This window comes from Xiphophorus couchianus, unplaced genomic scaffold, assembly GCF_001444195.1.
Source record: "Xiphophorus couchianus unplaced genomic scaffold, X_couchianus-1.0 Scaffold1000129, whole genome shotgun sequence".
Taxonomy (NCBI): domain Eukaryota; kingdom Metazoa; phylum Chordata; class Actinopteri; order Cyprinodontiformes; family Poeciliidae; genus Xiphophorus; species Xiphophorus couchianus.
Window position 1 is genome coordinate 1 of NW_020963042.1, and position 23450 is coordinate 23450.

Genomic DNA, 23450 nt, shown 5'->3' on the forward strand with positions numbered 1-23450 from the left:
TGTTATTGATGGGAGGCCTTGTTCTACTGGAGCTAACTGAGAGTGAGAGCAAAACCATTTTCCTCAGGAATGTCAGAGAATGGATTTGTGTCAAGCACTTACTCCTTTTCTGTCTTCATCTTTACAGACTTTACTGCATGTCCAATCACCACAACAACTCCACAACCAACAAGTAAGACTGAAAGCATGGTTCATGTTGATCAGTCACTCAACAGTACATAGTTGAAAGGGTTACATTGATATTCATCCTTTTTGTTCTTTATTTCATCTTTCATTTGTGCCTTTACAGATCCACCAGTCAGCTTTAAGAAGACCTTTGTTAAAAACAAAAGAATTAAGATTAGAGCAGTTGTTTCTTTTAAATTAGAAACACTGTTTTATAATGATTGCTGTATTGTCCCTAGCTAGAACAAGATATCTTGAGTCACCTTCATGTCATTCATACATCCAGTCAAGCTATCTTGGTAAACTCTTCACATTATTAATTAGCTGTGTGGTTAGTTCAAATACTTTTTCTCCATTAGGTTCAACATCCAGTGCCACAAACGGAACAACACATGTGACAAGTACATAAGGAATTATCCAAGTCACTTGCTCTGCATCTCCCAGTGAAATGTAGGCTGCAGATGTAGGAGATTTTGTTAGTTAAGATAAAGCAGCTAAAAAAGTAAACTATATCTCCATATGATGGGAGTGTGGACCTAAATATTTTCAACAGAATAGAGATCATTTTATGTGATTCAAAGGATAACACAGAATTTAAAAATCTGAGGCACATTATTCTACTTTTTTTTTTTAAAAAAATCTCATTCTATGTCATTATCCTGCCATCATGTTGCAACTCTGACATTTCAGAGACAAATGGTCACAAGAACAACCCAATAGACATTTCTGATTTAAATGTAGTCATTAAACAAAGATCATGGCGACAGTTGTGAATTCTCAAAAATACACCAGAGAATTTAAGAGGAGAAAAAATCTTTGGAATTTAGAATTTATTTTTCAATGTAACATAAAGGTATTGATGAATGACTGCTCATCTACTTTTAGCATTTCCTTGTATTTGTCTGTTTTATGCAATCAGTGGACTTCAGTTCAACAAATGATGCATCAAACTTGTCTAAGCTGTTAATTTTTCAGGTGCAACTGTGACCATCCAGACCACAAACCCTGCCCCCACAACTACCACCTCTGCCCCCACAACTACCACCACCGCTGCCCCACAACTACCACCACTCCCCCCACAACTACCACTCTGCTGCCCCCACAACTACCACCACAACTACCGCTGCCCCCCCACAACTACCACCGCTGCCCCACAACTACTACGGCTGCCCCCACAACTACCACCGCTGCCCACCCACGCTGCCCCCACGACTACCACCGCTCCACCGCTGCCCCAACGACTACCACCGCTGCTCCCACGACTACTACGCTGCCCCAATGACTACCCCCACCCACCTACACCGCTGCCCCCACGACTATGACCGCTGCCCCCACGACTACTACCGCTGCCCCAATGACGACTACCACTGCTGCCCCCACGACTACTACCGCTGCCCCAATGACGACTACCACCGCTGCCCCCACAACTACCACCTCTGCCCCCACAACTACTACCGCTGCCCCCACAACTACCACCGCTGCTCCCACGACTACTACCGCTGCCCCAATGACTACTACCACCGCTACCCCCCACGACTACTACCCTACCGCTGCCCCCACGACTACTACCACTGCCCCAATGACGACTACCACCGCTGCCCCCACGACTACCACCCACCACCGCTGCCCCACGACTACAACCGCTGCCCCCCGACACCCCCCTACCACCGCTCCCCCACGACTACCACCGCTGCCCCCACAACTACCACCGCTGCCCCCCACAACTACTACCGCTGCCCCCACAACTACCACCGCTGCTCCCACGACTACTACCGCTGCCCCAATGACTACTACCACCGCTACCCCCCCACGACTACTACCGCTGCCCCCACGACTACTACCACTGCCCCAATGACGACTAACACCGCTGCCCCCGACTACCACCGCTGCCCACGACTACCACGCTGCCCCCACGACTACAACCGCTGCCCCCACGACTACCACCGCTCCCCCCACGACTACCACCGCTGCCCCCACGACTACAACCGCTGCCCCCCGACTACCACCGCTGCCCCGACTACCACCCACCGCTGTCCCCACGACTACCACCGCTCCCACCACGACTACCACCGCTGCCCCAACGACTACCACCGCTGCCCCAACGACTACCACGCTGCCCCAACGACTACCACCGCTGTTCCCACGACTACCACCCGCTGCCCCATGACTACCCCCTACGACTACCACCCGCTGCCCCCACGACTACCACCGCTGCCCCAACGACTACCACCGCTGCCTCCATGGCTACCACCCCTGCCCCCACGACTACCACCGTTGCCCCCACGACTTACACCACCGTGCACCCTCGACTACCACCCATGCCCCCACGACTACCACCGCTGCCCCCATGACTAATACCACACCGCTGCCCCCACGACTAATACCACTGCTGCCCCACAAACTACCACCGCTGCCCCCACAACTACCTCCACTGCCCCCCACAACTAATACCACCACTGCCCCCCACAACTACCCCCGCTGCCCCCCACAAACTACTACCACTGCAGTCCCCACAACTAATACCACCGCTGCCCCCACAATACCCTGACAACTAATACCACTGCTGTCCCCACAACTACCACTGCTGCCCCCACAACTACAATTGCTCCCCCCACTACTACAATTGCTGCCCCCACAACTAATACCACTGCTGCCCCCACAACTAATACCACTGCTGTCCCCACAACTAATACTACCGCTGCCCCCCACAACTACCACCGCTGCCCCCACAACTATACCAACACCGCTGCCCCCAACCACTACCACCGCTTGCCCCCACAACTATACCACCGCTGCTCCACAACTAATACCACCGCTTGCCCCCCGCAACTACCACCGCTGCCCCCACAACTACCACCTGCTGCCCCCACAACTAATACCACCGCTGCCCCCACATCTACCACCACTGCCCCCCACAACTAATACCACCGCTGCCCCCACCACTACCACCGCTGCCCCCACAACTAATGCCACCGCTGCCCCCACAACTACCACCGCTGCCCCCAGAACTAATACCACCGCTGCCCCCACCACTACCACCGCTGCCCCCACAACTAATACCACCGCTGCCCCCCACAACTACCACCGCTGCCCCCACTACTACCACCGCTCCCCCCATAACTAATACCACCGCTTGCCCCCACCACCACCGCTGCCCCCACAACTAATACCACCGCTGCCCCCACAACCACTACCACCGCTGCCCCCACAACTAATACCACCGCTGCCCCCACAACTACCACCGCTGCCCCCCACAACTACCACCGCTCCCCCCATAACCATCACCGCTCCCCCCACAACTACCACCGTTGCCCCCATAACTACCACTGCTGCCCCCACAACTACCACCGCTACCCCAACAACTACCACCGCTGCCCCCACAACTACCACAGCTACCCCAACAACTACCACCGCTACCCCAACAACTACCACCGCTGCCCCCACAACTACCACCGCTACCCCAACAACTACCACCGCTGCCCCCACAACTACCACCGCTACCCCCACAACTACAATCTCTCCCCCGACGACTACCACCGCTGCCTCCACAACTACTACCCCCACAACTACTACCACTGCTGCAGGTAATGATAAATTTAAAAATTACTTTTAAACATATCATGAAGGCTATCATTTAGATTATTCATGCTGTGCCATTAGTGTGAATTGAGATTTTTACAATTTAAATTTACTACTGTATATTCTTTTGAATATATTTTGTACGACAGGTGTCGAAAGTTCAATCTGGAGGCAATTTGCAGCCCTTGGAATGATTCTTGTGATGATGTAATGTTACAAATGTGTTCAAACACGCAGATAGTTGTATCCAGATGGAGACTTTTTTCCCCATTTATCAAAAAATTTAATCTTCTCACAAAACGTTAGAAATAGCACAAAGTTTCGATCTTTTAATAACTACGTTTTCTGCTTTTTCTTTCATTTCATGGTTGATTGGACCACAACTGTCCATTGACTTAAGCTCTGAAGCAGACTTTGGGTGCACTCAAATCTGCTTTTTAATTATATTCTTAAACTTTTAAATAAAGAGTGACATATCATATTTTTACTACTAAGGATTGACCATGTCTTTTTCAGTAATAATAAATTAGTAACGATATTGCTGTTCTTTCAATATTGGAAACATGTGGAACCCTTTTGAAGCTTTTGTTCAACAATAATTTACACAGTCCTTTACTACAAAAATCAGACCATCTTCATTATTTAATTAAAATATTTCAGACTTGGTTTATTAAGTAGAAACAAATTCTCAAAACTTTTTGTGATTTTTTTTTTTTAAAGTTAAATTTTTGGCCTGTGAGCACTCTTGAGCTGATTTTGGCCCATTTTACTAAACGTTTTACACTTGTGGAGTAGAAGCAGGAATGTGTTTGCTTGTTTAAAGCTTGACACACACATTGTTATTTGTGAAATTAAGCCATACTTGTTTTTGTCACACAGTGCAATGTCAAAATCATAAAATTTTTAGGTGTATGCATACACTGCAAGAACAGAGAAATTCTAACTTGCTTTGTCAGACGTCATCATTGGTTTTGAGGAAACTGAACTTGTCCACAGACCAGCTATTACTGCTTACAGTCTGATAGTTTCTAGTGAGTTTTTCATGATGATCATAGATTTTCTGTATGACGGCCACCAGGCACTGTCTGGTTTCATAAGGAGCTCAGTAGGCAAGATGCTATCTCAATTTGTTTTGTACACTGTCAAATCTACGAACTTGTATATGTATATTTTTTCACCTAATGAGGGTGTTTGATGCTTGGAGAGTGAATACTGTCTATTTATAGAATCTGTGTTTTCACGTGTAATATTTGTTTTGAGAAACCCTGAAAGTAAAATTATCCATCTTATTTCAAACAAACAGCAATAGACATGTCGGTTGAATTGAAGATGGATTTTATAGAGCAGTACAACAATCCAGACAGTCCTGAATCCAAAACCCTTTCAAGAAGTATCACTGTATTGGTAAGTATTTTATATTTCAGTAACAGGTTTTAGGTGTCCTTTAATGTTGATATAATTAATCAGATTTTTTTTTCTTGTGCAGCTTGAGCAGCAGTATCGCAAACTGGATGGCTTCTTTAGTGTTTCTGTGACAAAATTCAGGTATATATGTTTCTTCATTAAAAGTAAATGTTAAGTCAGTAGTCTTAATGTGTGTTTCAATACAATGTTATTGGTTTCCTTTTCCCTGGAGGAAAGGAAGTGTTGTTACAGATTTTACTGTCAAGGTCAAATCTGGATCACTTGATGCGACTGCACTGAATTCAGTCAATTCAAATCTCCCGGCAGCATTGATATCAATTGCTCCTGTTATTGGCTCAGTGACTGCAAAGTACTACAGTAAGTCTAAAATACCTAGAAATATATTCAAAGAAAAGGAAAAAAGTAACTGACCTGATTTTCTCTTAAAGGTTCAACTCAACTTGGGTCAGATGTAAATAAGTTCATTTATACTGGTAAAACCATGACACTGACATGTGACCCTACCGAGGCCAAAATGGGAAACACTAAGAATCCTGTATGGAAATTTAACAATGTTGTAATCGGGTCACATCGGCACAAAACCGTTTATTTCTGGAAGTCAGTTCAAGCTGGCAGTGGAAAAGGTTATTCTTGGTGATGCTGGTAAGTTAAAAACAAATTTACAAAGTTAAAAATAATTACTAAAATGTGAAATTTAAATATTACAGTGTATCCTTTATTCAAGTATGCGTCTTGAGAGCTCAATTCTTTACGTCAGTTTTCATCGCAATGACAGAAAACCAACCCATGTTCCAGTTTGGTCAGTAGAATATTTAGAGCAGTTGTCCATTTAAAGCTCTTTATTTGTTATACAGAATCTAAATGGAGCACTATTTTCCACTCAGTCCACAAAGGTCAAAATGCAACCAAAGGTCATGTTTTAATGCCCAATCCAGCTGACAGTTGTTTTTCCCATCCAGAAAAATTCCAAAAAATGACTGGATCCAAATATCACACAGAACAAGGAAGGTTTCCAGTTATTTTGTAACAGATGAAAGTGAATAATTTCAAAACATGAGAAGATTACCTGTGCTTGTCTTGTGTTGTAAAACTTCTTAATTAAGCTGTGTAGAGGAGAGAGACTCATTTCTGAGTCAGTCAGTCCAGAAGGTTGTCGAGTTTTCTGAAGAGAGAAGAGAATTGGGGAGGCAAGCACCAAATCCTATTCTGACATCCAAGCAAACTAGTAGCATGAACAGAATCTAAACCAAATACTGGGCCAGGAAGCAATAATCACCACATTGTCCAATAAAGAATTGGAACAATCCAAAAACAGGTGAAACTAGGGTAAGACAACTTGGTTAGAAGTCCAGCACAAGCACTTCAAACACTCTGTAACCGATCTATAGGTTTTTGTAAAACCGATGAAAAGTGAATTACAGGAGACCAGATGTTAAGAAATGAATAACAATTTGGTGCTCCAAGGAATTATTAGATAAAAAAAGTAACAATATTTATGCAAACAACAGAAAACAGATGGCAGGTCAGAACTCGACTCATTTAGATTAGATTTTAAGAACAAAGGACCCTTGTCTAAAGACTACAATATACATATTTTAGTAAGGAAATGTTACTTTTACAGTCAAGCCACATTCACCCAGCCTCTTACTAATATGTTCACAACCAAACACAGATGTGCCCAAAAGCACATCGTGTGGCAGGTAATCAAACCCACAACCTTCCAGTTGCAAGCAAACCACTCTCCTTTGAGTTATAGTTACACCGTATAATCAAAACGAGTTAGTTATTAGCATCAACATGATCAAGTATTCATGCAATTCTTCTGCTTGGACTTCATTAAATCAATAAACACTCTGATGAATTTTTAACTACAGGAAATTATGAATGCTCAGTGCAAGGAGACAATATTACTTTCATCCAAGACAGAAATGTGGGAACAAATGAGATCAGATCAGCTCCTAATGTGCGAGTCCAGCAAACAATGTTGGCGAAATGCCAGGAGGGACAAAAAGAACCAGTCGTCTGCTGTGTGCAGTCCCCTTATACTGTCAGGTGGTATGATGGTTCAACGCTTTTAACTTCAGGTAAGTATGAAACAAATGTGCTGTATATTGCTCAGCTGATCAGTGTAGCTCAGAGTTCTTCATAAACATTTTAAATGTCCACAGTTGCCGGTGCAGATACAGGCTGCATCAAGTATGAATATCCAATGCAAAGCTGCAGTGTACAAACAAAACTATTCACATGTAAAGTTGCTGAAGACGAGACTTATAGCGCAACAACAACCCTGACGATTTTTACAGATCGTAAGTGTAGCATTTGAAACATGAAATATTTTGTTCTCTTTTAGTTTTGTTTTCATTGATTGTATATATTTTTGCACCTTTAAGCTATTGTATGTGACAATGATGTGTATGGGTCTGGACGAACCGGTGACAAAGCAACCGCAATGTGCCCTGTTGGCTTGGAGGGGCACAAGAGTGCAGTGTGTCAGGCATCAGGAGAATGGAAACTTGTGGAGGACTCCTGCATTGTAACCAAGATCAATGAATTACTTATTAATTCAGTGGTAGGTAGCTTTATACTATAGTATTTTTCATGAATTACAGTATGGTTGATGTTATGATGCAGACCTGCAACAATTTATAGATTTGCCTATAAATTGTTTTTGTTGCTTCCTACTGAAATCAGCACCATATATGATTAACAACTTAGTAACCCTCATTTGAAGTGTTGAAAAGGACCAATATATTCCTCTCGGTGTCTTCTTAACATCTTAATTGTGTGCCATTTGTTCCGTCTCAGCAACTCTAGTTGTCACATTCCATCACAGGGTTTTAAGAGAACTGTTGAAGGTGTAGTTAGAAACAAAAATCAAAGAGATCAGAGAAAGCAAAGTGGAGCCCCTGCGTATTTGTCATACAGCAAATCTAAAATATTTAAAAGGTATGGCAGTTTGGAAAGCTGGAATATCTAGACACAATGCTGCTTGACAGGCTATGTTTGCATTAATGTTCCATGATACAAACCTTCTAGAATTGTTTTATTGGAAAAATGGTGCCTTAACACCGAACACATTACACACGTCAGATGCTTCAAGTTCAATGTGTGTGCACTTTAAATGCAGACGATGGAGCGTTCACACCAAACACGTTTCACATGTCTACGTTACATTCAAATTCTATGTAGTTAAGATCCTAAACCCACGCAAATACCTGGGATCCTCTGTACCAGAAAAATTAGGATGTTCAGTAGAGTTAGTTAACTTGATCGAGATCATTTCTATCAAGGTGCTCCACAGAAAATAGATTTCTTTTTTTCAAGCAGCCACCTAGAGATCCTCTAGAACCTGCCAAATTTCATTCATCATGAGCATAAGAACTATTATGTTGTGTTCACACCAAATGTGTTTTGCACATCTGATTTACATTCATAGTCTATGTGGAGGTACATCAAAAGCCCATGGAGGCATGTTTGAAGCGCTTGGAGTGTTTAACGTGTCAGGCTGTCCGACAAATAGGCCGGCAACAGAAAACAAGAGCGATTTTGACGCATCTAACGTGCTTACTTATGGAATTTGAATGTAAGGAAGACGTGTGAAATGCGTTTGGTGTGAACGCGCCATTGTCTGCATTTAAAGTGCACACATGTCAAACTTGTAGCATCGGACATGTGAATGCGTTTAGTGTTAACGCACCATTATTCCGGTAGAATAACAATTCTATAAGGTTTGTATCATGGAAGATTAATGAAACAAAAACATTAGACAATGAAAACAGTTTGTGGAGTTACAGCAGCTAGGAAGGAGAAACCATTTATAACTGATGGAAAAATATCACAGACTACGGCCCAACCTAGATCCTTTTGGACTTGCCCCAACAGCTAGTGTTTTCACAGCACATCCGTCTTTCTAGTCACTGTTTCTTCAAGACCTGGCACAATTCGGTGTGTTTCAAAATGTTGTTAGTGCCATAAGGTAGATATTGCACATTTGCTTGATAAACGGCTTTATTTCACAAATGCTTAATGCCTCTTTTGTGGCTATGGAAGAAATTACTACTTCTCTGTTGTCGACCTCTTTGCAGTTATCAATCAAATCCAAAAACAACCTACACCTAAAAAAAACTTAAAATTCAGAACTTTACTCCTCTACTCCTACTTCTTTCCTTTGTTTGTTGACTTTGTCCAATTTTTGATATCTTCCTTTTGCACATTTCATTGTCTTAGGATCTGAAGGAAGAAGAGATTCAGGTATTTTCAACAAATCTAAGTAAGGTTGTCACAGAAGAGGAGGGGGGAATTTCAAAATCTTCGGCAACAATATCAGCTATTGTTAACATATTAAATGTAATCGCAGAGGTTTCAAAAGTGGTTACTAAAGACGTTATGAAGGTATGTGGAGCGATCTATATTTTTAACCTCTTCATAAATAGGTACAAATAAGTTTTTGTACATTTTACACTCCCAATATTTTATTTCTCATCCACAGAATGTGCTAGCTACTGTCGATGTCCTCATTAGTGATGATGCAAAAGACTCCTGGAACTTTCTGAACTCAAATGAAACCCAAAATTCTAGCTCAGCACTTCTTGGTTCAATGGAGACAATCTCTAACAAACTGGATGGAAATTTTACTTTAAGTTCTCGACGTATCCAGATGGGCAGGTCCAAATTCAGCAATTCTTTCAGTGATGCCTTGACCTCCAATGTCTCCATAAACCTTCAAAATACAGGCCTTAGTGACGTCTTTATTACCACGATTGTATTCTCCACCCTCCACAACATTATGCCGTCACGGAATTCTTCGTTTAACCTTACTGCGTCCGACACCACCAGCAATGAAACTAAACCTGACAATGCCATCAATGCTGCTGTCCTGCTTGTAAAATTAAATGAAAACATTCGGAACGTCACTCTGAGCTATCAAAAGTTCAATACCACTCTGGAACTGAATCCTCAGTGCGTCTTCTGGAACTTTAGCCTCTTAGATAATCTTGGTGCCTGGGATGACCAGGGCTGTAGGTTTGTTTCTGATATAAACGATACTGTAACCTGCACCTGCAACCATCTCACATCGTTCTCAATTCTTATGTCAACTGCCATCCCTGAAGAACTACGATTATTACTGGATATAATGACATATATCGGCGTTGGAATATCAATGATCAGCTTAATTATTTGTCTCATCATTGAAGGAATTGTATGGCGACCCCTTACCAAAAACAGCACTGCCTTTATGCGCCATGTTGCCATTGTTAACACAGCCCTGTCCTTGCTGATTGCTGACATCTGTTTCATCATTGGAGCCGCTATTTCAAAGAACCCTGCAGAAAACCCAGGCGAGGACTACAAAGTTCCAGTTGGACCGTGCAGTGCAGCGACCTTTTTCATGCACTTTTTCTATCTCGCCATGTTCTTTTGGATGCTTGTTTCAAGCCTGCTGCTCTTGTACCGGTCAGTCTTGGTCTTCTCCCAAATGTCCAAATGGACCATGTTCGCCATTGGCTTGACTGTGGGATACGTTTGCCCTCTGATCATAGCTGTTACTACAGTTGCTGCCACTGCACCTGGGGGTGGATATGTAAGGGAAGATCTAGCTTGTTGGCTAAACTGGACAAAGACCAAAGCCCTCCTGGCCTTAGTGATCCCTGCCTTGGCCATAGTTGTGTTCAATATTTTGGTCATTCTGGTGGTTTTGTACAAGATGCTCAGAAGACGAAGCACTGGAAACCAAGCCCAGGCAGATGAGAAAAATGCCCTGCTAGTCATTCTAAGATGTGTGGCTGTACTGACTCCGCTATTCGGACTCACCTGGTGTTTGGGAATTGGAACCATGGTGGACCCAACAAATGGAGGGATCCATGTTGCTTTTGCTTTCTTCAACTCATTGCAGGTACTTGATCCAGAAAATTAACGCAATCTGTTGCTGGCATTTCAGTATTTATTTTTTTCATTTTTCTTGTACTCTGTTGATGAAGTAATTTTTGGTCTTCCTCAGGGTTTCTTCATTTTAGTGTTTGGGACGTTATTCGATGCCAAGGTAGGTTGAATACTTAAAATTTTGTAGTAATTATTTTCTTTGCTTATTTTGAACTATTGATCTGCATGTGCTAGTACTTTCTCAAAATGAAGGGGCAGACAGGTTTTCACACTAATAGTTGTAACAAAGACTATGTGATAAAGAAAAATCTGCATTCAACTGATGAATAAGGCTGATGTCTGGTTTGGTTTCACATCCGAACTAAGGGACTAGTAAATACATGTTGCTCAAATTTCTACAAAATCTAAGTCACCACAGAAAAGGATATTAGCTTAGCTTAACAAAAATATCAAAATTAGTTATGTTGTATGCTGGACAGTTCACACACCCCTCCCCCCAAACCTATTAGTTTTTTCTTTAACAAATATATTTATTTTCAGATCCGCTCTCTTGTTTTGCGACAAGTGCCTGCATTAAGCTCTACTTCTAATCGCACAAGGGTAAGTTCTAATTTGAAAACTAAAGCTCACCAAACTGTAAAAAAAAAAAAAAATCTATAATTTGATCAGCTTTACATTTTGGATTACTGATATGTCAAAGAGCCTACAATAGACCTGTGATTTCATTAAATATACACAAAACAAACTATTAATGTCACACCTATTTCCTACTGTAGAGCACTAGTGCAGGAACTTCCTCCAGTAGAGCAGAAAACATCATAAACCGAATTTTTCGGAGAAGGGGTAAGTTGTTTTCATGTTCACTACGATCATTTTTGAATTTGAGTTCACTATCATGATTGACATGTTGTTGTTTGTCTTCCAGGGGTGTACCATGTTTCACAAGTTCCAAACACAAGCAGCAACACTGACTCCTCACAGTCATACAGCAGTCTGCAGATTTAAGCACTAAATTCCTCTTTTTTGTTGTTAATTTATTTGTAAATGCTGCTTTTTAAAGATAAAAAAATGGTTATGATGCTATAAATAGTCCAGCATCATAACCATTGCACAAAGTTCCATCCACAAACTTATGAAGGAAGCTGAAATAGTATTTTAACACAGTGGCACATCTCTTGTGCACTTTACTGCTGTTTCTGTCTTGATATTGTGAAGCCTACACCTTCACAGTCAGAATGTATGGGAGTTTTTACAGTGCAATGTAGAGAGCTGAAAAGAATAAAATAATAATTTCCACAACCCTGAACTCTTCCACTAATGTTACACAAGATCATTTCATAGATGATTGAAAGAAAAGTTATGTAAAATATGACAACGTAAAAACAGTCATATTAGGAATTACATTTAAAATTAAAGCAAAGATATAATGGTGCCGCTTTAGAAAATGGAGTTAAAAAGAAGTATTTTTTAAAAATGTTGAAGGCTAATTCAAAAGCTGAGTGAAATGTTAATCTCTACAGAAATTCACGTAAAATATGGATACTGGTTTGATTCCCATTCAAAGATGTGGACATTAGATGAGTTGAAGATGACTTGGGTAATAATTAAGAACATTTTATCAGAACAGCTGCAGATCCCAGAAGGTTGAAAATAAAACAATGAGAGTTAATGAACTGAAGACTTAATGAACAACAAAACTTGTTCCCTTTTATCCCACACAGTGGAATCTGCTGGGCAGTTGTATCAAACGCTTGGCTCAGTGGTTGCAGTAAATAAAGTTACTTTTCTTGTTTTCAGTTGGATCAGGGCATTTTCCTCAACCTCTTTTTTTTATTATTTTATGAAAACTATATAGCGCCTTTTTCTGCCATGTTTAAAGGTATAACTAACTTGCAGAGGAACTTTTCTCATAATATGTTAACATGTCCTAATGAAAATTTGCTGTAGTTGCATCTGCTTAATATTATTCTGTGTTTTTTGTGGAATTATAAATTAAACACTTTGTGATACAACACAAAGGTCATTATAATGTGTTTATTTCAGTGTTTTCTGTCATGTCACACAGAAATGCTTCTTTAAAGCTGATATTTCTGTTAGAACTAACAACCCATTTATTAAGGCACAACTGTCAAAAGCATACTATAAATTAGGCTCGTCATTTTAATAAGTACTAAAATAACTATTAAATTATGACAGTGTGAAAGTCATTTTGTTGTAATTTAAAATATATCTCAAGAGTGAGGGAAAACTGTCCTAACTGAGGTTTAAAAGTTATTTGCTAATCATTTTTATGCCAAATTCAAAACTGTGTATTTCCCCTGTTAACCTTATGTTTTAATTACCTGTGTTGGCAAAAATTGCTCAATTGTTTTGCTGCAGTAGTTTTTTTGTTTTGCTGTTGTGTAAATAGTCCACCCTTACATGACCAAACGAATGTTGGTGTTTTCATTGCATCAACACAAAGTAATTTACTTATTTTAAGCTTTTGAATAAAAGTGACCAAGTTTGACAGACATTCACACTCAGGTTGTTTCCACTCACACATATTTCCATGATTGTTTCTTTCCAGTTTTGGAAAAAGTTGTTTTCATTTTCAAAACAATAAAGCTGCAAAGTGACTCAGTCTTTGGCCGATGTTCATTAATTTTGAGGCCATTTTCTGCTGCAAACTTTTCAGCAATCAACAGAAATCTGTCTTCCAGCAATATATGAATGTTTTCTTTTGGATGGTTTTATTTGACTAGAGAACTTGCTTTTAACGTGTAACAGTGGAGATTTTTTAAGACACTAAGACTTTTTACCCTGTCAGGTTTGAGGGAATGTTTTGATGCAGTACCGCAGACTCCTCCCTCTGGCTTTTTATTTTTATTTTTTTATTATTTTTGCAACTAAAGCAAACCTCAGCAGTCAGAAGGGTTTAATTGCTTTAATGCTGTTAATTTTTTATTGATTATTAGGAAGAGTATTTCACCACCCTAAATAGATAAAATACCTATTTAGGAATAGGTGAACCTGTTCAAATAGGTGAATAAAGGGTAAATGAAAAAATAAAATAAAATGGAAATTAAAAACTGAAAAAAATATTTTCCAAACTAATACTCAATCTACATAGTTTCAGAGCCTTTCCTTTGTCAAATGAAAATAATTTTATTTCTAAATCCAAGAGAGGTTATGCATAAATTTAGTCAGAACTGTCCAATGTTATGCATTGTCCTACTCGGCATGCAGAGAATCAACCAAAGCCGTCACCATCAAGACCTCGACTTGTTGTTGTTCCCGTCTGATTTGCTGAGTCAGCATCACGGCTTGTAAATGCTTGTAAACCCAAACCAGTCACAGTGTGTTTTGGTCAGACAGCTGTTCCTCTGAAATGTTTTTTTGTGTTTAACTTTGTGTTCAAAGTTAAAGTGAAAGGGGTCGCTTTTAGGAAGGCACGCAACTTTAAACGGTAGGTCAAAAAGAAAAAACACTGTAACCTTTGAACCAAAGCATATCTATTTTCACTTGCACATTGAATAGCACTTATAGCTGCATTTTCTGACAGTATAATATGAGACAGAGGGTGACCAGAGTGTCCTGGCTCTGATTGGTTGCCTGTTGGTGGCACTGGGAGAAGACCGAGAAGCTCTTTTTTCTCTAAGATCTCAAGTGAGGCCAATTGCAGACCAAATATTTCAAATTAAAATTGTGTTCAGTTTGTAAACTTCTGTTCATCAGATCTCTCTACTTTTTCCTTTTAGGCGGCGTGTCAGATGAATGTGCTGCCACCCAGAGCAGGTTGAAAGACAGCGATTGGGGACAGAGAATAATTCTGACTGTTCTACAGGTACAATTCCAATTTGACATTCTTGTCCTATATGAGATAAAAACATGAAGCTCAAGATGGCCACAGTTAAGATGGTGATGCTGTGGTAGATAAGGACTCGCCACATTTGATAAAATGTCACAAATATAAGAAGCTAATTCAAGGAACTTCCTGTTAGGCCATAACGAACCTTCCAGTAAGTCGGGGGCAGGGCTTGAACATGTTAACTGGAAATACTGGAACCCTGCAATGAAGCATGCAGATAGGCGAGGAAATGAATTCTTTGGCATCTTTTAAAAGAAGTGTAAAGAAAAAAATCTTGGCAGATCTCTAAGCTCTATAGCAGCAGAAGCATAATTGGAGCGAAGCAAGCATGGCAGCATGCTTTGGAGAAATTAGATAACAAGATGACATTTGAAACCAGATATTTACATACACAGAATAAAAAGATTCACACGCATTTTTATTTTTCTCACGGTCTGAAGTTAAATCAGACCAAACTTCTTTTTAGGTCTGTTAGATTTACCAAAATCATTTCTGTTTGCTGAATACCAGAAAACTTGGTGAGGATGATTTTTAGAGATGTTTTTTAAACTTTCCTCAAATTCAAAAGTTTACATACATTTGGTCAGTTTTAAATCAGGGATAGCTGTCTTTTAGGCTGCATTGTGAGAAGCTTGTTATAAGGGAAATCTAAAAGGTTTGACCCAAGTCATAGTTACCAGAGTTCTGGTCCATTCCTCTTGAGAGAACTGGTGTAGCTTAGTCAGGTTTGTAGGCCGCCTCAGATTTCACATCTTCCCACAGCTTCTCCATAGGACTGAGGTCAAACTGCCTTTTGGCTTTTTATTTTTCTGTTGAAGTAAGAACTTCTGTGTCGCTGAGTGTTGGTACAGGACAGTTTGACTGCAGATATTACTGTCTTATCAACTAAAGCAGAATCTACACCAGGTTCCCATCATATCTATTATTGCAGATAATTGTTTGAACAGATGAATGCGATGCCTTCAAGCAAAAGTAAATTGTTCTCATGGATGAAAAAGATTTGTCTTCCTGACATCTTGGCTGGTTTCTTTTGACTTTCACATTGTATCAAACAAGAACGCAGTGTGTTTAAGGTGTGGCCTAAAAATACATCCACAGGTGTGACTCCAATTTACTCAAATGTGTCAGAATTTTGTGGAAGGAAATCCAAAAAGGTTGATCCAAGTCATACATTTTTAAAAGACAGTTATCCCTGATAGTGACAAAGTGCTTTTGAATTTGAGGAACTTTACAAATAAAATCTCAAAAAAGAGAGAGAATTTTTTTTTAGAGAAACAAATCTCTTGTTCTCGCTACACTTTCTGACATTTCGCAACTAAAAATAATTTTGGGCGATCTAACGAACCTAAAACAAGAGAAGTTTGATGAGATTTAATTTCAGAAAGAGAGAAAAAAATGTATGCGCCTTTTTAAAATAACTGGACTCAAATGGACAAAATCCTTTCAGAAGGATGTTAATCTATAAATGGAATAGCATTCAGCAGAAAATGTAGACCTTTAAATCACTTTTTAACAGATCACCATGCTAACGCACGTCCCCTCATAATTGACATTAGCAAAGCATGTGGAGCGATGGAACCTGTTGAGTCACTACCAGTGCACTGACTCTTCCTGGCTGCATGTCAGGAAGCTCTTTGTTGCCTGTTATTTAATGTTTTTATTGCTCTAGTCTACTCTCTGCTGTCATTCACAGTGTTGCCTCAGCACACAGTACGCCGACAGACTGCAAGACCGAGAGAAGAATTATGGTAAGTAGGCTGATTATTTTCTGCTGTTTGATTTAGTCTGACAGGTCTTTATACATAATGTGGTTTATGTGAAAAAATATTGTTTTCTGTATTCTTTCCTTTATGTATGACTGACACTGGAACAAAGGAAATCAATTTCATTGTCTTAGGAAATTTGCTTCTGCAAACAGGATTACACTAAAGAGCTTCATGGCAGTTTCTCTTACTAACCTTTTTACAGTTAACTCAGTTTATGAGTGCTTAGGTGATATTTTACACTGATGCGTATGAAAATGTAACAGGAAAACAGAGAAAATAAGGTTAGGGCGTGTTGGAAAGTAATTAATTTTGATATATTACATGAAACTTTGTGAAGGGAGAAAGAAATAGGCATGACTGCATCTCTTTGGAAGGATATTCTTTGGTTGGACATTTTACGCTGTTAGTAGCTGCCGCTGTTAACAAATATGTTGCTGCATTAATTTACTGATCAAAATAAATAAAATTAATCTCTTTGGCAGTGGCATGGTGACTCATATTCGGAGGTGTCAGTTCGAGTCTCGGCGCTGTGACTTTTGCCAAGTCTACCTTTTCTCTCAACCTGCTTTCTTGTCAGATCACTAACAGATAAAAGCCACAAGAGCCAAAAAGCTTTAAAATAAAAAGTTAAATTTTCACCTCTACTAAATCAAAGTAAATAGATTTTATTAAAAAGAGTCCTAGAATAATAGAATTTATTCCTAAAATGTGCCCAGAATCCTTAAATGTGAATGAAACTAAACCAATTAAATGTTGTGTTGTCTCTGTTTTAGCATTTGGTGTAATGTTCTTACTAGGACCCCTTATTGCTTTGTTTGTTCTTGTACCCTAAGAACAAACACTTCACTTGTAAATGAGTGAAGTGTTTGTTCGGTCATGAACAAAGTTTCTATACGGCTTTGGAACAAAAGTCTTCAATTTAACTGTGGATTTTAGACGTTCCAACATTACAAACCTGCCACACAAGGCGCCGAGTTGATTAGCTCTTAATGTTTCACAGTCATTTATTGCTTTATTATCTATTATATGTAACTTGTTTTTTGTTCATTTCATGTTCTATAGTTTATGGCTCGATAATTTAGGCAATATCAACTTTATACCAAACTACAAAACCCTTAATGCAATGTAACGTTATAAACTTGAATTCAGAGCAGTTAAAACCCCTAAAACGGTTCCAAACTGTCCTGTTGTAGTTCCAGTACAGAAAAAAAACATGAGAAAGATGGCAAGTTATTTGTTACAAGCTCATTTGTCCTGATGTTTTTTTTGGAAAACTTATTTTGAAGTCATTGTTATCAGTAGCAAAACTGATCCCACTATCAACCCTCTGGTTACTTGCTAGATAAGTGGGAAGACTTTTCCATTTTTATACTTTTGTGTTCAGCTCTTTTTTCCCAGCACTTTGCTGGCATAATAAGTAAACGTGGCTTGTCTTTATAAAAAAAAAAACAGAAACAAATATTTTTATGATTTACACTTTCATTTCTGTCAAGCTCAAAATCCCCCATGAGATTACTTTGGGATGTGAAGTGAAAATAAATGTTAGATGTTGTGACTGGAACAAGAAAGCGTCTGTCATGTTTTGGTAATCCTTCACTGCTACCTTGTGATGATCATAACATGACTGTTTTAGCCTGTCTAAAACCAGAAGCCTCTCAGTGGGCCTCAATAAATTTTCTCAGAAATATCTTTTACTTCTTGCTTAGAATTTTAATGATCATTTTTCTTTCTGTAATCAAGAAAAATCATTTCAATAAAAATATAATCAAAACGTAAATTTATTTCAGTAAATCAAATTTTAAGGTTTTTCTTTCATACATTTTAGTTAATCTCATTCATTATGCCTTTGGTATGTATTTATTGGTTTGCTTATCGTTCACTCTTTAGTCTTACCAGCTCTTTGTTTTTGATTTACAAGTTTTGTGCTGTCTCACCTCCATTGTTTGAAGCAGTGAAATTTAGTTCTACGCCTTCTAATTAAATATTAATTGATGTCCGTGTTTTCATTGTGACTTGCTGTAAAATGAATTGCCCATTGAGACATGAATGGAGATTTGAATCTGGATCTGATTGACTTGCTGTGATTGCTAAAGCGTTGGATTCTGCTCTCCGTCTGAAATCCTGAAGGAGTTTGTCCAGCAGTTTATAACTCTGGGCCTTCATACAAGAGTTCCTCATCTGAAAACTGCATTTTAGGTTTTCTTATTTACTCAGAACCTGTATGATATACTAAACAGTAAAACAGTAGTTGGTATGGGAATCTGATGTGACGGTGTCAGTAGTGTGATGTTGGGTCCGCTTCGTGACGATGTATTGTTGCTACTGGGAAAAGAATGAAAAGCTTGACAGTCTGGTACATTCATGCTAAGGCATCCTGTGACATTTAAACACAATGACAATCAGGTATGTAAATTGCGATCTGTCAACGTGTGACAGGCTGAAGAATATTAGACCAAAGTACATTGAAGATTTCTGCCCATGTAAAAATTCATGCTGAGGTTAAACCGGTTGGAACAGGTTGACGGTTAATCATGCAAGACTCTCACCGAGATTCTTTCAATGGAATGAATTTCAGGACAGGGAGTTTTAGTAAAATTAAAATTATATTCAGCTATTTTGTCATCTGAGAATTGAATATGAAGTGTTTTTTAAAAATCTTCTCAGTCTGTCCATATTTCCCCACTGGGTCTGACCAGATTCTCTGTTATACTGGAGCAAATCCTGACCAATAACAAATGTGGAGTTATTGTTGTATATTTTTAACTTAAGCAACCCGGGTCAACCCAAACCAAATGTAAATGATTGAATGTTAAAAAATTGAGGTGGAAGGTCTCAGTGAATATTCACCAAAAAGCATTAAGTTTGTTTTTGTAAAATAATGTGGGTGTAGAGAAGCATATAGACAGTCATCATCAGGTAGGAATGTTTACCTGCAACTTCATAAAATATGAATAAAATCTTAGCTTCAATTTCAGGCTTAGTTTCATGAAATGGAACAATATTCTCATTTATAAATGATACGCAACACATGAAACTTAATGCATCCATTAGGGTTACATTGGTTTGGTTTAATCTTTTCTGACCAACTGGGGGCAATCATTCCCAGATGGTCAGAAAAAGAGTGAGCGATATCCTAGAAAAGTAACTCAGCCGGTCATCACACAAGAACACTGTGAAGTCCACACCATTGATCCCAGCAACACACCAGTATATATTTCACAAAAGAAAACTGAACAGCTGAAAAGCTTTAGCACTTTATAATAATGATTAGCGTTCATCACTGTGGACCCTGGTTCCTTTGAGTATTTTGTTAAGAATGTAGACCTTTAGCTTAACCCTGAGCTTTCCTAAAGGACAAAAGACTGAAAGTTAAAAGATAACTGGAGAAACTTTGTTTGTAATTTCTTTGTAAAGTAGCAACTTTTTTTGAATAGCAGATATATTAGAAAAAAAAAATTTCTTCCACCTTTTATGCTTGCTCTGACTCTGATAGTATAACTTCTTTAACACCTTTCACACCTGAGACAGTTGCTGCTAGCAAAACTACCTTTTCTCAGAGCAGACAGGAAACCTGAGAACGGTGAAAAACAGCCGTTTTATGAACGCATAACCCTGATTACACATTAATTGGTTAGAGCTACTCAATAAACATAACATAAATGTATTTCTTTTACCCATTTCCTCAGATTTTCATTCTGACAGCAGAAAGATAATATTCTCTGACCCAGCATGCTGTTCAGCAACACTGAATTTACTGGAAACACAACCAATACTGTGTGGCATCTGGGTCTACTTCAACTGAAGTCATTTTGAAGAGTACAAGTCACTGAAGGTGTGTATAATAAGACAACACTGTGAAGTAGTCTGAAAATGTACCAACAACCATTAGGATTGTGTCTGTTCTCATGGGACTTACTATTCAAACCTGATTTATTTCATAGATGTAGAAGAAACAAAATCTAAAAGGAAATTTTAAACAGTGATGCAGTGAAGTGGTCACTTGCTGTTAATGTTTGGTTTTTGATTTTGCCTAATTAATCCTGAATACGGGTCAGAATTTATCCTAAAATTTCCAAACATAATAACTCAAATATAATTAGAAGTAAGCATCTTTTCAGTGGTGGGTAGCTGGTTGAATTACTTTTCAAGAGCATTTTTCAAACCTTCCTGTCACCACACAGCTGAATCCCTGATCTGCCTCCAGATGTTGTAGAAACCTGTTAATAAATGACTAATTTAAATCAGATTATATTCAAGGAGGAAAAGCTCTAAAACATCTTATACAGTGACCATCGTAGATCAGAGCTGTCCACTTCCAAAAGTATGTGTACCCTTAGGAGTCTATTTATTGTATCAGACTAATTACTCTTATCTTAATCAATGACAATACAAGCTTTTGGAAAATGTTTTCACAAAACCTAAATGGATGTCCTGTTTTCCTCCGTTGCCCTTCTCTCATTTCCTGGAAAGGAATGGCCTTATGTCTGAAAATCTTGGTCGTCTTTGCCCTTGTGGTGACTGTGTTTATTTTGGAAACAAGGAACCGTAACTTTCAGTTTTACTTTCCTGCCCTGGATTATCTGGTAAGGCCACTTTATCTATTTATTTCACTAAACTGAAAACATGGAATTTGAACGACGGACCTTTCTATTTTAGATAAATAAGAGTCATTTATACTTTTCATATGACTTAGGTAGAGGAAGGAGAACACATTCTTCCTCACATACGGCAGGAAAGAAGTGGTTAGTATGATGAGAAAAGACTGAACATGAATTGGTTACTCATATTCAATATTAGGTCTTAGATGTTTTTTAAAAATATCCACCATTGACACGAATTTTTTCTGATGTTAATCTTTGCAGTGCTTTCAGACTCTGAGATTTACTCAGCAAACATTTTATTAAATGCATCGAGCGTGGGAACCTATGAGCAGCTGCTGTCGACCCTGAACGCCACCAGTTATCCTCTCCAGCTTGATAACACCACAGAGATCCGAGATATTACTGTTACAACAGGTGAGTGACGACTGGGACACAAACAGCAGCCCTATCAACATTACATAGTCAACTTCTTTTCATCTCTCCTCATTCAGTTTGTGTCTCCACTGAAACTGGTTTCCAGTGTGAGTGTGAAGAGCAGTTTGCTTGGCCGTACAGCTCCTGCATCACATATGGAGCTTGTGATTCCATATCCAGCGGCATCTGCAAATGCATCTCGGCGATCCCAGCTGACGGCTCTTCCTGTCAGCTGATCTCTGGTAATCACAGCTCAGTTATGGACAAAAGAAATGCAGTGGCCTACGTGTTGTGTATTATAATGCATTTTATAATTTATCTTGCCATAAGTGCACAATTAATAGCCCTGTGAGTAGTAAGTTGTCATTATTCGCCATTAACTGACTCTTAAAAGTCAAAATTACTCATCTGTCAGACGGGTGCTGTGCTCTTCAAACGGTCTGTACCAGTTGCAAAAAAACATTTCAGTAAAAAGGGAAATAAATGACAAAGATTTGAAAAGAATCAAATATGAGAATCAAACTAGGAGCTTAACCTAGCTTACTGGTAGTGCACAGAAGTGCAAGGAGTTCAGGCCTGGGACATGATCAAGGCAAGAGGCTGGAACCCAAAGACACATTGATTGGTCGAAATGCTCAGACTTAAATACCCATTTTTACAACAGCCTGCACCAAAAATGATTGAGAAACTGGTGATACTCTTTGTTGTTTGTGATGTTGTTTATCCAGACAGACTGAATTTATGTATGGAAGCTGAGAGCTTTATGTTCTCTTCTTGTATATTTGCATATCTAATTGCAGTTAAGGGTTTTAGGGTGTTGGCTAGAGGGAGTTGAGTGGAGCCACACAGTTTTTTGACCTCTCTCTTTAGACTCTCTTGTTTACTCTTTATCATTTTGTGGAAAAGTAACATTTGTACCGTTTTTATTTCTGAAGTAAAGCGTTTAACTTTATCGAGGATCCAGTCTGGTTTTTTGTCATTTCGTCATCAAGTGGACCGAAGGAAAAAGACGGAGGGCGTCAAGCTTATGGCTTCATTATTTAGGAACCTACAATCACCATCAGACTTCAGACCAATAGACTTCTGTACCTACTAGATTGATTTGGTGAAAGACTCAATAATCAAGAATAGTTTTGCTGCCCTTCACAATTATGCCATATTGTGTTGTTCTATAAATGAAACAAGTTGAAGTCCGTGGCTGTAGCATAACATAACATTTAACTGTAGCAATGCAAACAAAGTCAGGTCTTGGTCATAACATGTCCCTTTACACCGCACAGCCACTTGAAATCTACAGATAAGTTATACTTTAATGTATTTAGTAACGTATAAGACTTCCAGATACTGATCAATATCCTCACTGCAATTCTTGTGCAAAAGTACAAACATAAATAGAACAAACATTAACAACATTCTGTAAACAATACAATCAGAGAAATTTGAGGTTCACCACCATCTTATTTTAGTTTCCTAATTTTAATGCTACTCACACAAACAAAACCCAAACCAAGCATAAATCCTGTTTCCACTGCCTTCCAGAGCTGCTGGTTCAAACTGAATATGTGATTGATCTGGAGCTGAATCTAACCGACATCGCAACAGTGGACTTCCTCAGACGCCTCCTGAGCAATGGCAGCAATTTTCTAACCCTGAGTCCAACAGTGAATGTCACACAGCTTGACCTCTCCACAGGTAACAGAGGAGCATGATGGGAAATGCTGGAAAGTCCCCCATTGGAATCTTGATTCATTAAATATTTGTGTCCTGCAG

The 23450-nt window shown here is 39.3% G+C and overlaps 2 protein-coding genes across 2 annotated transcripts; both read left to right on the forward strand.

The window, feature by feature from the left end:
• The first annotated feature begins 4997 nt into the window (after positions 1-4997).
• Positions 4998-12934, forward strand: LOC114141503 (adhesion G protein-coupled receptor F5-like). Its single transcript, XM_028012047.1, has 13 exons — positions 4998-5148; positions 5231-5289; positions 5381-5526; positions 5598-5811; positions 7044-7253; positions 7338-7475; positions 7560-7738; positions 9397-9561; positions 9659-11062; positions 11168-11209; positions 11590-11649; positions 11826-11892; positions 11975-12934. The coding sequence occupies exons 5-13, from the start codon at positions 7151-7153 to the stop codon at positions 12052-12054; spliced, it is 2238 nt and encodes a 745-aa protein (XP_027867848.1). The 5' UTR covers positions 4998-5148; positions 5231-5289; positions 5381-5526; positions 5598-5811; positions 7044-7150; the 3' UTR covers positions 12055-12934.
• Positions 12935-16564: 3630 nt separating this feature from the next.
• On the forward strand, positions 16565-23389 carry LOC114141505 (adhesion G protein-coupled receptor F5-like). Its single transcript, XM_028012049.1, has 7 exons — positions 16565-16647; positions 20368-20497; positions 21136-21248; positions 21359-21407; positions 21528-21680; positions 21758-21922; positions 23220-23389. The coding sequence occupies exons 3-7, from the start codon at positions 21138-21140 to the stop codon at positions 23387-23389; spliced, it is 648 nt and encodes a 215-aa protein (XP_027867850.1). The 5' UTR covers positions 16565-16647; positions 20368-20497; positions 21136-21137.
• Positions 23390-23450: the final 61 nt, after the last annotated feature.